Here is a 16,027-nt window from a genome sequence, read left to right on the forward strand (position 1 = left end):
TGCAACGACAGGTTATATAGCATAACCTCTAGGACCTAATCAAGCTGGATTCGCTGCTCTGGGGTATGGGCTGCGGGCTCCTCCCCTAGCCTGAGATATGACTGGTGCATGTGGAATCAATCCCGCTTGAGCTAAGTTACCGAGCATGCTCAAGAGATGTGCGAGGGTCTCTTGAAGTGCTGGGGGTGGCAACAGGCGCCTCGGGTGCATGTCTCCCAACTGGAACTATTGGTGGCTCTTTTGTCGTAGCTCGAGCAGATGCTCTGGATGAACCATTTGATCCTCATCGGCCTCTAGCGGCTCTAGAAGGGGGCGTGGGTGTCTGATTGTCGGATCCAGTAGTGCGTGTCCTCACCATCAGTGAGAGAATAAAAAGTCAAAGATTCAGTTTTCAAAGTCAAGCAATTCGCACGGTAATGAATCAAAGAAGTGAAGTTTTCCTAACAGTTCTGTAGCCTCTTGAAGATAAGTACAGATGTCTCTGCACCGATCCGCAAGACTCTACTAAACCCGCTTATGACTCAAAACCTAGAGCTCTTATACCAACTTGTCACAATCCTAATTTCCCTCCGTAGGATGTCATGATGGCACCTAGTCTCTACGACTAGATAAGCCTAACAGTTAATAATAACCTAACAGAAATAATTAACAAAATACTAAAACAAGGCTGAATAACTGATATAATCTTCCGAAAATTGGATAAAAACAGTACTCTCCACAAGACCGGTGAAACTGGGTCATAATCTCTACCGAGCAGGCATACCGTGAAGTCTCCGTAAGTAGCTAACAGATGATCACTAACGACCGGCACGAGAATATGTACCTGAATCTGCACAAAATAAATGTGCAGAAGCGTAGTATGAGTACACCATAATAGTACCCAGTAAGTATCAAGCCTAACCTCGGTAGAGTGGTGATGAGGCCAGGTCAAAACACCTACTAGGATGAACCAAAACCGGAATAAATGATACGAAACAGTTAACATCATGAACCAATACCAGAATTGTAAGCATGGAAATAACATAAAGCAGTCAGTTAATAAAAACCACAATGATCATTTACGGACAATAACTAAAAAAACAAGGAAGAACAAAACAACAAAAAGTGTTTCTCCCAAAACTTTTGCAACATGAGATAAACAACAAAAATCACAATGAGGTACCGCCTCGTGTACAATAGAATCACCATCGAGGTACCGCTTCGTGTATATATATCAAGAATCACAATAGAGGTACCGCCTCGTATTCACCATTCACAATCTCAATCACAATCTTTCCTTATACTGTCGTGTGAGCCTTACGTTTGAAATATGTTTTGAAAATAGTTTATCCCGAAATAGCTATACGCACTTTAGCCCACCTTTTAACGTTGTGTGGCTTCACGTAGTTCCCCTACAAGCAACACACACATAAGTCTCACCCTATACCACAATACGCACATTAACCCTAAGCCTTATATCGCTGCATGCGTGTCACTATCACATCACAATCACAACTCGCACCACAAGTGCCCATATATCACAATTTGCCAACAATCAACAATATCAATATTTCCACAACAATAGCCCACGGCTCCACCACAACGGGTAGAAGTATATCAACAATAACAATGAATGTAAAATGCTCAACAAGGAAGAGGTTTCAATAATAACAATTTCGCCTCAACGTGATAACGGCTTTCACAACTTCAACACCAATAACTCAACAATGAGATAATATATAACCATGATATTAAATAAGAACAACTCACAATGGAAGAAATTATGTATATCAATGACTTTAAATAGTGGAAATCAACAAAAAAAAGGATAACATGAACAATAACTTCATGAAATGATAATCAATAATGAAGGAGATAACACGAACAATAACTTCAAATAATGTTAATTAACAATGAAGAGATAGCATATAACAATAAAAGAGGCAACAAGTTCAACTAAAGTATAAGAGCAATTTATCAAGTAGGATGTAGAACAAGTGTTAACCAAGTCAATTAAGGCATGTAAGGATAGACTAACAAAAATAAGGATATATTGACTATGAGAATTTAGAACATGATATGGCATTTCAATAAAAGCATGAAAATTGTCTAAGTAGCCTAAATCGGTCAATACCACGTACAAACTGTGTACCCACTCGTCACCTTGCATACACGATTTTTTCATAGTACAAAAGACACAATCAATCCCAATTCCTAAGGGGTAGTTCCCGTACACGAAGTTAGGCAAGATACTTACCTCAACTAGGCCAGTTCAACACTCGGAAATAGCTTTTTCCTTAAAATGTGCCTGCACACGGCTCAAATCTAACCAAAATTGTCTTAATATCAACAAATAATACTAGGAAAATCAATTACAATAGATAAAGCTAAGATCTTTATATTTTTTTCAAAAAGTCAACAAAAGTCAACCCAGGGTTTGCCCGGTCAAAACCCGGGTCCAATGGTAGATTCCAACTACCCATGACCCCACGAGTACATATATGTGAATATTTTAAAAATCGGAGTCCATATCGAATCTCAACACTCAAATTCTTATTTTTCAAAAATTTAACAAAGTTTCACAAATTTTCACTTTGATTCACATTATTTTGATGTTACAATCTGAGATATATTGATGGAATATGAATAGAAATATATTAGAATCACTTACTCAATATTTGTAGGTGAAAATCCCCTCTCTAAATCGCCTCCTACTGAGTCTAGGGTTCAAAAATAAGAAAATGAGAGATGAAATCCCGACTTTCAGGCTTTATGCTCAGCTGCAGTTATCGCAATTGCGAAATGGGTTCGCAAATGCAAACCATCGCAATTGCAACACTAATAGGCTTGGTAAGCTCTTCGCAAATGCGAAGATGTGTTCGCAATTGCGAACTCTACTGCCCTCGCAAAAGTGATGAAGACCATCGCAAATGCGAACTAGCACAGCCCAAGACCTCTTCGCAAATGCGACCCAGGCATCGCAATTGCGATACCTGTGGTTTCCCTGCTAAGGTCACAAATGAGGCCCTGGTGTTCGCAATTACGACACCAGAGGCACCAGACACATTATTTTATAAATTTCAGTCCAAAACAATCTGGAACATGTCTGAAACTCATCCGAGCCCTAAGGCCTCCAAACTAAACCTTTACACAAGTCTAAAAATATCATATGAACTCGCTCGCGTGATCAAAACACAAAAATAACCTCTAAAACTACGAATCGAGCACTAAAACACATAAATTTCAAAGTAAAGTTCAAGAATTTCTAAAGCTACAACTAAACGCCTGTATCCTATCAAATCAACTCCAAACGACACCAAATTTTGCAGACACGTTCTAAATATCGTAACGGACCTATTCCAAGTCCCAAAATTAAATTCGGAGCTCGATATCTAAAAGTCAACCTACGGTCAAACTTTTCAACTTCACATTGCCAAATTTCAGCAAATTAACATAAATCAACCTACGGACTTCCAAAATCAATTTCGGGGATACGCCTAAGTGTGAAATCACAATATGAAGCTATCGCTCCATCAAAATACAGTTCTGGGGTCGGTTTCACAAAAGTCAAAGTTTGGCCAATATTTCTAATATAAACTTCTAAGTAAGAATCAAAGGGTCTAAATCAACCCGAAAGCTTCTCGGAACGAAACTAAATGACCACGCAAGTCATAAAATCATAAACACACACAACAACAACAACAACAATAACAACAACAACAACAACAATAACAAAATAATTTAGATTGTTGAAAGTAGTTCTCTCTATAAAAAGGATCATATATGAAAGATGCAATTAGAAATGGTACTCCGATCTGTTTTTCCATGCATTTACAAAAGTTGCAATTAAGTTTTATTTCTACTCTTGGCTAAATTTGATTTGGATATATAAATATGATAGCTACTTATATAAAAACAAGTACATTATGTACTAAAGTTTACTTTAATTTCACAGAATTACTAGCTTTGAGGGTAAGTTCAACTATTGTTTCAAGGATCGAAATGCAAAACAAAAGTGCTTCAGAAAATATATAATAATGGCGATGAGAAAATGAAGTAACTATATAAATAAAGAACGGAGGCTGGACATAAGATCTAAATTAGTAATTAATCGAGTCAGATGTGATTTTGACCTTAACCTACATGTTGTGATGGTCAGCTAGGTTGGTAAAGTGTACGCATATATTATGGATGTCCCCAAAGGAAGTCGCAGTTTCCTTCTTGTTTATATCAACTTTAGGCTTGTGAAGAGTTAGCTTTAACATTACAAAAATCCCCCCGTCCCCTTCTCCAAAAAAAAAGAGGAAAGGAAGAAGAACACAAATTAACGGAGAAAAAAGAAAAAATAATTGAGAGAGTAATATTTTTTGTGTAATTAACTTGAAATCTTTTCAGGCACATGACACAATCCTTATCCAACAGTTCCAACAGAGTTCTTCTGACCTTTTAGATAGGATATATATTATGATTGTTTCCTTTCATTTGTAAGGTTTCCCTTAACAGGAAAGATAAAAAGTCTTAAAAAAGAATCTGAATTAAACAATTTTTACAATTGTTTATTGGTTGACGAAAGCCTCAATTAATCAATGGATTGTCAACACAGAAATTGAGAGGTAGATAGAATTGAAAGGTTGGTGCAAACTAATGAGAAGAATATCTAGAAGCAAATACTGATTATTGATACATTGAACCTGATTAATTACATTCTTATAATATTTCCCTTTTTGCTCTATTGACCGTTTATTAAACATTTAAGATGATGATAATCTAAATATGAGGCGTGATCTTGTCTACTCTTTTGACGACTATTGTGATTGAATAAAAAAAATGAACAGAAAAAATCTAAAAGAAAAGAATCCAAGTCTACTTCCAATTATACGGCTGTCATTTTTGTGGTAGAACTTATATAAATATCACTATCTTGCTAAACATATCGTGCTAAATATAGAATTGAAATAAAAATAAAGAGTAGAGATTATATTTTAATTATATTTAAAGAAAAAGATTTCGTCACTATTTGTTTTTTCTCAAATCCACTAGGCCTTGTGCCTAGGGTTGGTTTTTATAAATATGAAGTCAAAAAGTACAAGAAAGGAGGGGGACATGAACCTTACCTCCAAACCTATGGTGAATAGCCAATTGATTGTCCAAAAATAACAATCAACTGAATCATATACAATGAGTGAAGTTAGCCAAATGATTGTCCAAAACTGACAATCAATTGAATCATATACAATGAGTGAAGTTAGCCAAATGATTGTCCAAAACTGACAATCAATTGAATCATATACAATGAGTGAAGTTAGGCCTATAAGATGGTACCATATGCCTTTCCTTATTGAGTAGGCAAATGGACCCGAAAAACAAAAGTAACCTAGGTCAACTATGCAAAAGAAGATGGAAGGACTTTGATCACGCCAACTATGCCTTATAAAAAGGACTAAGCGGTCGTTGCAAATATAATCCGATTCAAGAGTCCGGAGACGAATCCCACAGAGAACTAACTTATTTGCTATAACTTTTAGTAACGCTAATGATAAGCTCAGACAATTTTAAGAGTTCAAGATTTTATTTGATAATTAACAAAAAATATTTAACTAAGAAAAAATGACAATAAAAACTATCAATAAGCAAGAATGAAGTTGAATTCAAGGGTAAAAGAATCTAAGGTTACTGATTTCCCCAATTGTCGGATTAATTCCTGACACGTTAGCTATAATCTCGTCGTAACACTCTATAAAGATGATGAATTCTTGCTTACCGTACTTATCTCTCGATCAATTACCATAATTTACTAGAAGCATTCTCTCGAACTACTCTAGTTAACAATTTGTACAACTCATAAATATCACACCAAAGCTTCATTATCTCTAATCCCACTTTTAAATTCAAGTAATTAATCTCTTAACTTACTCGAAAGTGGCGTTGTTCAACAACATTCTAATCAAATGTTCTTTCTCAAGCAACACTAGATAGCTAGACACGATTAATCAGGGCCTTTTCAATTAATCACAAGAAACATATAGTTGAACAATTATAGAGTAAAAATGGCTCAATTATATCAAAACATAATCAAGACTTCATCCAACAATTAGTTCCATCAACCCTAGATGACGGGTTAAGCTACTCATACTACTATGCACAATTACAATATAAAAAGTCATAACCAATAATGGAATTAAGAAGAAGAAGATGATGAAACATTCTTTGTCTTTCTCCTTTTGTGTTCTTGCCTCCAAACTTCTTCTAAGAACAGAGATACCCTCTTTTTGGGCAAGCTGGGCTTCATATAGGTCAAGGTTAGTTACCTCTCAAATTATAAAATTGGCCTTGGACGATTTTTTTCGGAAGCACGTGCGCGGCCGCTCATCAACCGCGCATAGACCGCGCACCTGGAGGATTTTCTGCACCATTTTTTTCTTTCTTCTTTTTAAGCGCGCTAACCTCCATTTGGCCTTCAATGCTCCATATTATCTCCAAAACACTTTTTAACGTCCTCATAGCCCGGAATTGCTCCTGCAAAGGATAAAGTTCTTAATTAGAGCCATTTGTTATCATTTAACATTCAAATATCAATAAACTGCAGCTAAGTTAGAGTGCAAATAGTAGCTAAAGTACATAATTATAGCCTACTATCAATACCCCATACTTAAACCATTGCTCGTCCCCGAGCAATCAAACCACACTCTACAGAGGTCTAACTTCACTAAGCGACTTCCCTAACTCATCACACCAGAATATTTTACATAGACTGAGCACAGTAGTGTAACATCTTCACCTCAAGAGTTGACTCCCATGCACCACGCAATATTCCTAACTTACTCACTTACTCTAACGTAGAGGTCAAGAATTACCTTTCCTTCATGAATCAAGTGCCTGCTCACAACAAAAGAGACTCATTCCACAATCAATAAAATTCACGCACAATGAGGGACTTCAAAATAGACAGAATTCACTCACCCTCAGAAACGATATTCTTGTACCACAAAAGATGCTCCATACGCTTTTCCGTAGTGTACTACTCTACTAATCAAGCTCATTCAGTCTAGGATCAAGTAGGACTTTATTTGGTTGTAATGTAGGCTACGGGTCGGGTAGGATATATTTGGATATAAGAGTGACTACACCTCCCTAAGCACTTTAATACATATACTTTAACATTCAAGTACTTATGTCAAACCAACACTCCACCTTCACATCAACGTATATTATCCCATACTTCTTTAAGCACAATTATATCAAAAGCCACCAAAGGAATATTATTCTTTTTCAATTCACGTCGCTTATATTATTCTTAATTTTTTCAACACAGCCTTTCTCTTTATTTCATTAGTTCCACTCAAAAGCCCTACCAACCACACCACACTTTAAATAGATAGTTAATTCAAACAAAGGGATAAGGCTTGTAATGTGGTTGCCAAAGAAATAAAATTACGAGCTCAAAGGGGTTAACTGCGATACATAACAATTAGGTGGGTAGAATATATATATGGATCAATAACGAAATGCCTATATCACTTCCAAGACTGAACAGGACTACTATTTCTCTTTGCAAACACACAGTGTAAATTCTAGGCATCAAATGCAGTGCACAGAATACAACAAGCCTCACACACACATGGCACAAGAGTCACTCCAAATTGGATCATCAAAACACTCTAGTCAGGGTACTTAAGCCAAGTTAAGAACATACAATTTAAGGCACTCTTACAAGAATAAACAATTAAGCCTAAGCATCACTCTAAAGTACCCGCTATATTCAAGGTATAACGAAGTTAAGAGATCCTATTTCCAATTCAGCCCATAGCCCAAGGGTTCCTAACTTAAAAAAAAATTATAAAACTATCTACACCCGGTTCAAACGAAACCCTTGAAAAAGAACTGTGGCCCAAAGAAAAACCAAGGAGGAATTGATACACTCCTAACAAAAGAAAATCTTTATGTGTTTTTTTTTCTTAGACTTGAATCCCTCGAGAAACCAGTCGAATGATATCCATCGTCGGGATAAATAGAAACTTTTGAAGATTTTTGTTTTTGTTTTTTTATATTCAGTTAACTAACGAAACTACACTACTCTACATAACTCTATACATACAACATACATACAAAATGTCCCCCACCCCACACTTAAAATAGTGGCATGTCCACATGCCACACAAATAAAAAATGTGAGGTAAAGGAAACTTCCCTGGTACATCAATCCTGATCAGAGACAGTGCCGGGGTCGAGATGGCACACCCTCCCCAGCGCACGCAGCCAAGCCATGATCTTCTTCTCATATTTTGCATTTTGGGTCGCCAGTGCATCAATTCGAGTCCCCAAATCCATGACAGAAGTGCGTAACCCTTCCATTTCATGTTCTAGGGCTGTCATCCGCGTATCCCATCTGACCACAGATGTTCCCTCAGCCTCAGCAACTTGTTCGTGTGGGAGTGACTCAGCCCCAGCCTCAGCCTGCCCTTCATCTCCCTCATCTGGTGCATCAGACTCATCACTATTAGCTCTGCCAGGTACCACAGGATCCTTCCCAATGATCACTTTATCTGCCCGGAACTTTGATTCTTTTTTCACTCTTCCATCTACGTTCTTGTTCTCTGGCACCCGTGCTGCCCGGCATAATCCAGTGACTAGTGAAGGGAAGAAGAACCCATATCTCTACACTGGACAATGGATGAACATCTCGTCGTGAATAACCTTAGCCACATCAAAATAGTGGCCATTCATGAAGCACCAGATCAATGCAGCTCTGGGACCGTTCACCTCAGTGGTGTTGGAGCAAGGCAGCAGGCGGCTATTGATGATATATAGCCAACACTTCCCTTCAAAGTTGAGTGAGGCCGAGTGAAACTTCTGCCCCGGCGTAACCCACACTATATCTTTGTTTGGCACACAGATTGTTCTGCAAAATAGGTTCCAGGAGGTTGGTTCTCGCCTATACGTATCATAATAGTCCTCCTCCCCACCAAATACTGGCAGCCGATACGCCCTCCTAATGGCGTCTATCGATGCATCAACACTCTTTTGTCGCACAGTGCAAATATGGTCCTCATGTTCACAGCAGTTCGCATAGAACTCTCGTACAACCATCAAGTTTTCCTCCTCGGGTTCTTCAAAGAAAATATCTAGCCTGAATCGAACCAACTCCTGATACATATTAGGGAAATCAATCTGGATGGACCCCCTATCAATACCCCGTTCAGGTATGGGCTTCTTGGGAGCCTTCTAACTAAAACGTTCTTGGGCTGAGCTTGATACAAACTTTGTGCTATCAAACTGAGGTGCATTGGTCGAGGCCCGTGCCCGGGACGAGCCTTTATGACCACTAGAAGAGGCACCAGTGGTTCGTCTTTTCTTTGAAGGTGTCATAGTACCTACAAAACAAATACCACTATCAGTACAAGGCGGGATGTGTGAACCAATACCAGTTACTCAGACTTCACCCACACAGTTTGTCACAAATTACATTCACGAACCCACTGTGGTATTTAAACAAACACTTGATGTGCAAATTCACCCTAAATTCTCCAAACATCCAATTATACCTCAATTCCACCACAATCTTAACAATGTCTAATCCAACGCAACAAGATAAAATTCCACTATCCTCACATACCAACTATCCTACCTACTGAAACCATCTTCTTTCTTAGCCTTCGTCTTAGCTTTCGGCTTAGGATTCTTCTTAACCAACTCATCCTTCTCCGACATCTTACTGACTTTCCCCCTCACCCTTTTTTAAAAGGTTAAATTCATCAAGCACTGCATAAATGGCTTCGTAGGGCGACCCCCTCTCCTAGAGTTGTTACAGTGAGTTAGAGCGTAAAGCCTTAACATGTTCCAAAAAAGGAAGTATACATGTCTCTCCCTCACGGATATTCTCCACAGGGGGAGAACTCAGTTTGCCGCCTGAATCAGTCCCTTTATGGACTTAAACAAGCGTCCCGAAATGGGTTTGAAAAATTTTCTTCTGCTTTACTGGATGCTGGTTTTCTTCAATCCCAGGCAGTCCCTTTTTACTCGTCGACGTGGAAAATCTTCTGGCATCACCGGAAGGATCGAAACCACATTCGTAGGCCGACAATTTTTCTGGATAGGTCGAACTATTGGAAGAAAATAGAAAAGGAAGACCGAGTGGGAGCAAAGAAACTAGCGGACTTTGGGACCCTATTCACCTCTTTGAGTGAATCGAGAAATAGGTTTGATTGTCCATCTTTTTGATATATATCAGGCATTGCATTCTCCGGATAATTCAAATCGAAGCAATTGGATGTCCAACTCGGGCCTATATGACATGACCGATCAATAGATCCATAGTATACTTAGTAATACAAAGCAAATAAAAGAACAACAATGACTTCTACTACCACACAATTAAAAGAGAAGAAGAAAAGAAAAAAATTGGAAAAACTAAAAAAAAAACTGAAGGAAAAGGAAAATAGAAGCCATGACACTTACCTAAAGAAGCTTGTGAGTAATAGAGATTGGGGAGGTAATGAGTAGGGACGAGGAGGAAGGGGAGGTAGGGTTTGGCTTTTGAAATTGTGGAGAAGAGAGGGTTTTGGGCGTGTGTTTGTTGTGAGAGAGGAGGGTTTGTTTTGTTTTTATTCAGATATTAGGGGAGGAATAAGGGAGGGGGGGTCGGTTATTAGTAAGGTAAAAAACAATTAACTAATGAAATAACCTAAAAATAGTGCCCAGTGCACGGTCAGTGCGCGGTCAGTGTGCGATCGCGCACGTGGGGCAATGAAGGTCAAAAAATGCGCGGTCAGTGCGCAGCCGTGCAAGTGCAACCGTAGAGGTCCGAAAGTGCGCGGTCAGTGCGCGGACGCGCACGTTTGTCCTTCGAAATTTCTCCCTTTTAGCCACTTTTCACCTATTTCCGGATGGATTTCTTCACCCCGAGTCCTTCCGTCGCACACAATTTCATCCTTGCACACTAATAGACATGTCAATACTTTCACCGTTCAAAATCAAATACGAAAAATAAGAACAAAGAAAACATATTGGGTTTCCTCCCAAGAATCGCCTGATTTAACGTCGCGAAACGACGAATTACAACAAAACCATGGGTTGCCTCCCAGGAAGCGCCTGATTTATAGTCGCGGCACGACGCAAGCTTTCATGATTGCATTTCGCTCACATATTGAGGCTCTTACAAAGACATCACAACTTTCTCCCCTTTTTCTTCAACCATTCCAAGGTAGTGTTTCAACCTTTGCCCATTCACTTTAAACCTATTCGTTCCATCTTCGGACTCAATTTCTACTGCTCTACTTGAGAACACTTGCACAACTCTAAATGGTCCTGACCATCTAGATTTCAACTTACCCGGAAACAATCTTAATCTCGAGTTGTATAACAACACTAGATCTCCGGGTTTGAAGTTCCGATCTAGTTTGTTCTTATCATGCATCATCTTCATCTTTTCTTTGTACAATTTTGCATTCTCGAATGCATGGAACCTGAATTCCTCGAGTTCATGTAGCTCTGTGACTTTACTTGTGCCTGCGGTTTCCATATTCAAGTTCAACTGTCGTAGTGCCCATAAGGCTTTATGCTCAAGCTCCACCGGAAGATGGTATACTTTTCCAAATACCAACTTGTATGGAGACATACCAATTAGAATTTTAAATGATGTGCGGTACGCCCATAATGCATCATCCAACTTCTTTGCCCAATCAGTCCTTGTCGTATTCACTGTTTTGGTCAGGACACTTTTGATTTCCCTGTTGGACACTTTCACTTGTCCGCTCGTTTGTGGGTAGTAAGGTGTGGCAACCTTATGGCGAACTCCATACTTTTCTAATAGCCTTGCGAACGCTCTATTGCAAAAATGGGTTCCACCATCACTGCTTATAGCTCTTGGAGTGCTAAAACGTGTGAAAATATTTTTCTTTAGAAAGTTTGTCACTCATTTGGAATCATTTGTTAGAAGGGCCACAACTTCAACCCATTTGGAGACGTAGTGAACTGCTACCAATATGTACTTGTTCTATACGAACTGACAAAGGGTCCCATAAAATCAATCCCCCACATGTCAAATACTTCCACCTCTTGAATTGTAGTCATCGGCATCTCGTGATGGCAAGATATGTTGCTTGTCCTTAGGCACTCATCATAACTTTTTACCCAAGCATGGGCATCCTTGAATAAAGTCGGCCAATACAAACCCGACTCCAACACCTTCGCCACTGTCCGAATTCCTCCAAAGTGCCCACCACATGGTGAAGCATGGAAACCTGTAAAACATAAGATTGATCTTTCTCGGGGATACACCTCCGGATCATGTTATATACACATATTTTAAAAAGTAAAGGTTCATCTCAGTAATAAAATCGACAATCGCGAAAGAACTTTTTCTTTTGAATCGAAGAGTGTTCATAAGGTACAATACCGCTTGCCAAATAATTAGCAATATCAGCATACCATGGTGTCTCCTCCATTTCCACTACTAGTAATTATTCATTCGGGAATGTCTCGGTTATATCTTCAACCTCTACTTTATTTTTAGCTCCCTCCAACCTTGAAAGGTGGTCTGCACTTGGTTATCTATCCCTTTCCTATCGCGGATCTCCAAATTGAATTCTTGTAGTAACAGAACCCAACGGATCAAGCGTGGCTTTGACTCCTTCTTGCTATCAAGTACCTAAGTGTTGCATGGTCAATATAAACAATCACTTTTGAACCAATCAAATAAGACCTGAATTTGTCGAATGCAAACATCACAACCGGTATCTCTTTCTCAGTCACGGTATAATTGAGTTGTGCACCGCTTAGCATTCTGCTTGCATAGTAAATAGGGTGCACCAACTTGTCCTTTCGCTGCCCCAGGACTGCTCTTATAGCATAGTCATTCGCATCACACATGAGCTCGAACGGCTGCTCCCAGTTGGGTGCAACGATGATTGGTGCAGTCACCAATCTCTTCTTCGGCTCCTCAAATGCCAACCTGCAATCATCAGAGAACACAAATGGATGATCCTTTTCAAGGAGTTTACATAAGGGGTTAGCAATTTTAGAGAAGGCTTTTATAAATCGCCTATAGAACCCGGGGTGCCCAAGGAAACTTCTCACTGCCTTGACCGAAGTGGGTGGTGGCAACTTCTCAATCACATATATCTTAGCAAGGTCGACCTCAATGCCTTTACTGGACACTCGATTCCCCAACACTATACCTTCTTGTACCATAAAATGGCACTTCTCCCAGTTCAGCACTAAATTTGTCTCCACACACATTTTTAGCACTCTCCTTAAATTATGAAGACAGTCTTCGAATGAATGCCCTATCACTGAGAAATCATCCATAAAGACTTCCATAATATCTTCAACCATATCAGTGAAAATGGCTAACATGCACCTCTGAAATGTAGTCGGTGCATTGCATAGACCAAACGACATTCTCCGAAAAGAAAAGATGTCATACGAACAAGTAAAGGAAGTTTTCTCTCTATTTTCAGGGGCTATTGAGATCTGATTGTACCCCGAATATCCATCCAAAAAGCAGAAGTGAGACCGCCCAGCCAACCTATCCAACATTTGGTTAATGAATGGCAAGGGGAAATGGTCTTTCCGGGTGGCTGTGTTCAGTTTTCTATAATCCATGCAAATTCGCCAACTCGTAACTGGATGAGTCGAGATCAACTCGTTATTCTCAATTTGCACGACCTTCATTCCACCTTTCTTTGGCACACACTGAACTGGGCTGACCTAGTTAATGTCAGAGATGGGAAAGATGATACTCACATCTAACCACTTGATCACTTCTTTCTTCACCACTTCTTTCATGTTCGGGTTCAACCTTCTTTGATGTTCTCTGGAAGGTTTGTGCCCTTCTTCCAAGATAATCTTTTGCACGCAAAAGGCCGGGCTGATACCCTTTATATCTACCATGGTCCAACCAATAGCAGTCTTACATTTCTGTAACACATGTATGAGTTGTTCTACCTACACAACTAATAAACCGAATGGGATAATAACAAGTAAAGTAGATTTAGGCCTTGAGAAAATGTACCTGAGGTGAGCTGGAAGTGGTTTCAGGTCCAACTATAGTGGCTCCTTTATTGATGGCTTCGCAAGTGGTTTTGCCCTTTCTTATAAGTGTAGTGACTCGAACTGGGGTTCCCTTTTCCAGAACCCTTGACCTTCGAGAGCCATGACCCACTCTGCCAACTCTTCACTATCCACATCTTCTAAATTCATCATGCAAGCTTCTAACGGATCTCTGACATTAAGGGTCTCATCCTCTTCTTGTAGTATTACATCCACCGCCTCCACTAGTGAACAATTTGCAAATTAGCTTGGCCTCCTCATAGATTTTTGAACATTGAATATTATTTCCTTATTATTCAACCTCATTTTTAACTCTCCATTCTCACAGTCGATCAATGCTCTCCCAGTGGCTAAGAATGACCTCCCCATAATTATTGGTATTTGTTCGTCAACTTGACAGTCAAGAATAACGAAGTCGGCAGGAAATACAAACTTCCCCACTTGGATGAGCACATCATCCAGAATTCCTATCAGCATTTTGACAGTGTGATCAGCCAGTTGCAACAACATTGAGGTCGGTCTAGCTCTTCCAATGCCTAATTTTGTGTAGATTGACAAAGGCATCAAGTTGATGCTGGCTCCTAAGTCACACAATGCTTTAACAAAAGCATAATTTCCAATTATGCATGGCATAGTGAATCTACAGGGATCAGACATTTTTTGAGCCATACGTCTTGTCACTATCGCGCTACAAGTTTGAGTTAGAGTTACAGTAGACAGTTGCTAGAAGTCAAATTTTCAAGACATCAGATCCTTCATCATTTTTGCATAGCCTGGCATTTCCCTCAAAGCATCCATCAATGGAATATTCAATTGAATTTGTCTAAGCATTTCCATGAATTTCCTGTATTGATCATCTTTCTTTTTCTTTGCCAACCTTTGAGGGAATGGTGCAGGAGTTAGCTTCTTCTCACTGCTTGGTATCTTTTTTTTATTAAGATCCTTTTCCACCACCTGTTCCGGGAGTTGTTCAAATTCCTTCTCCTTGCCTTTGTCAACTTGTGCATGTTCAATTACAACCTCTTTGAGCTCCGTTGACTCATCGGTGTCTAATGTCACTGTAGTAATTGGCATTGCGTCTCTCCTATATTGAGAAACTTCTTTCTCTCTGTCTAAATATCTTCCATTCCCGAGACTCACTGCCATTAGCTTATTTGGGTTCTGCTCCTTTGGATTGATGTTTGTGTCTGCAGGCAACATTCCTTGTGGGCAATTGTTCAAGGCCATAAATAACTGGCCTAATTAAGTTTCAATGTCTTTAATAGCTGAATCATGTGCGGCTAACTTTTCTTGCATCTTTCCATTTGTCCCAATGAGTTGTTGCAGCATGCCCTTGATTTCTATCATATTACTGTCCTGTTGTTGATGAGGCGATTGGTAAGCCAACTGTTGTTGGTGTTGCTGATTGTAGCCCTGCTGCCTTTGATAAGGCACGACTTGGCCTTGTGGTCGTGCTCCCCTTGGAATGGTATTGTATTGTTGCTGGGTTGGTATGTACTGCTGATTTTGAGGTCCCCATTGTTGTCCACCTTACCTCTAACCCCCAAAATTATTGACGTAATTCATTTCTTCTCTGAAGCCCTAGTTATCATTCTCTCCACTCCACGAGCAAACATATGACTGATTTATGCAGGGAGTGCATAGGCCTCCATTTGTTGTATCAACAATGTGCACCTGTTTCGTACCCGTCTCATCAGTTTTCTTTGTCAATAAGCTCATCTGTGTCATGAGAGTGGATATGTTTTCTGCATTTGTATTGTTTGGGTCAAGAGCAACAAAATGTACTATTGGAGTGAGTGTTGTATCTCTCGTCATCCAGCCTGAATTTTGAGCCATCTTGTCAAGAAGAATCTTGCACTCTATGAATGTTTTGCTCAAGAATGCACCCCCAACTGAAGCATCTATATTGGCTTTCAGACCGTCAGCGAAACCTATATAGAATCTATGTCCTAGTATCTGATCTGGAATTCCATGGCGTGGATACTTCACTAGCATATCC

At 39.5% G+C, this 16,027-nt stretch overlaps 1 protein-coding gene across 1 annotated transcript; it reads right to left on the minus strand.

The window, feature by feature from the left end:
- Nucleotides 1-11,131: 11,131 nt before the first annotated feature.
- LOC142180121 (uncharacterized) lies at nucleotides 11,132-15,255 on the minus strand. Its single transcript, XM_075251050.1, has 4 exons — nucleotides 14,906-15,255; nucleotides 14,355-14,716; nucleotides 14,114-14,252; nucleotides 11,132-11,849 (listed from the first exon to the last, which is right to left on the minus strand). Exons 1-4 carry the CDS (start codon nucleotides 15,253-15,255, stop codon nucleotides 11,132-11,134), a joined length of 1,569 nt encoding a protein of 522 aa, XP_075107151.1.
- Between the last annotated feature and the right edge of the window lie 772 nt (nucleotides 15,256-16,027).

This window comes from Nicotiana tabacum, chromosome 4 (assembly GCF_000715075.1).
Source record: "Nicotiana tabacum cultivar K326 chromosome 4, ASM71507v2, whole genome shotgun sequence".
Classification (NCBI taxonomy): domain Eukaryota; kingdom Viridiplantae; phylum Streptophyta; class Magnoliopsida; order Solanales; family Solanaceae; genus Nicotiana; species Nicotiana tabacum.

Bases quoted from the DNA above. Each gene is read 5' to 3' on its own strand.
- LOC142180121 (XM_075251050.1), bottom strand. From the start codon at position 15,255: ATGGCCTTGAACAATTGCCCACAAGGAATGTTGCCTGCAGACACAAAC. The intron at 14,717-14,905 runs GTTGGCAAAGAA...TCAAACTTGTAG, and splicing joins CCTGCACCATTCCCTCAAAG to CGCGATAGTGACAAGACGTA. The intron at 11,850-14,113 runs GTTCTGGAAAAG...CACACGTTTTAG, and splicing joins ATGGCTCTCGAAGGTCAAGG to CACTCCAAGAGCTATAAGCA.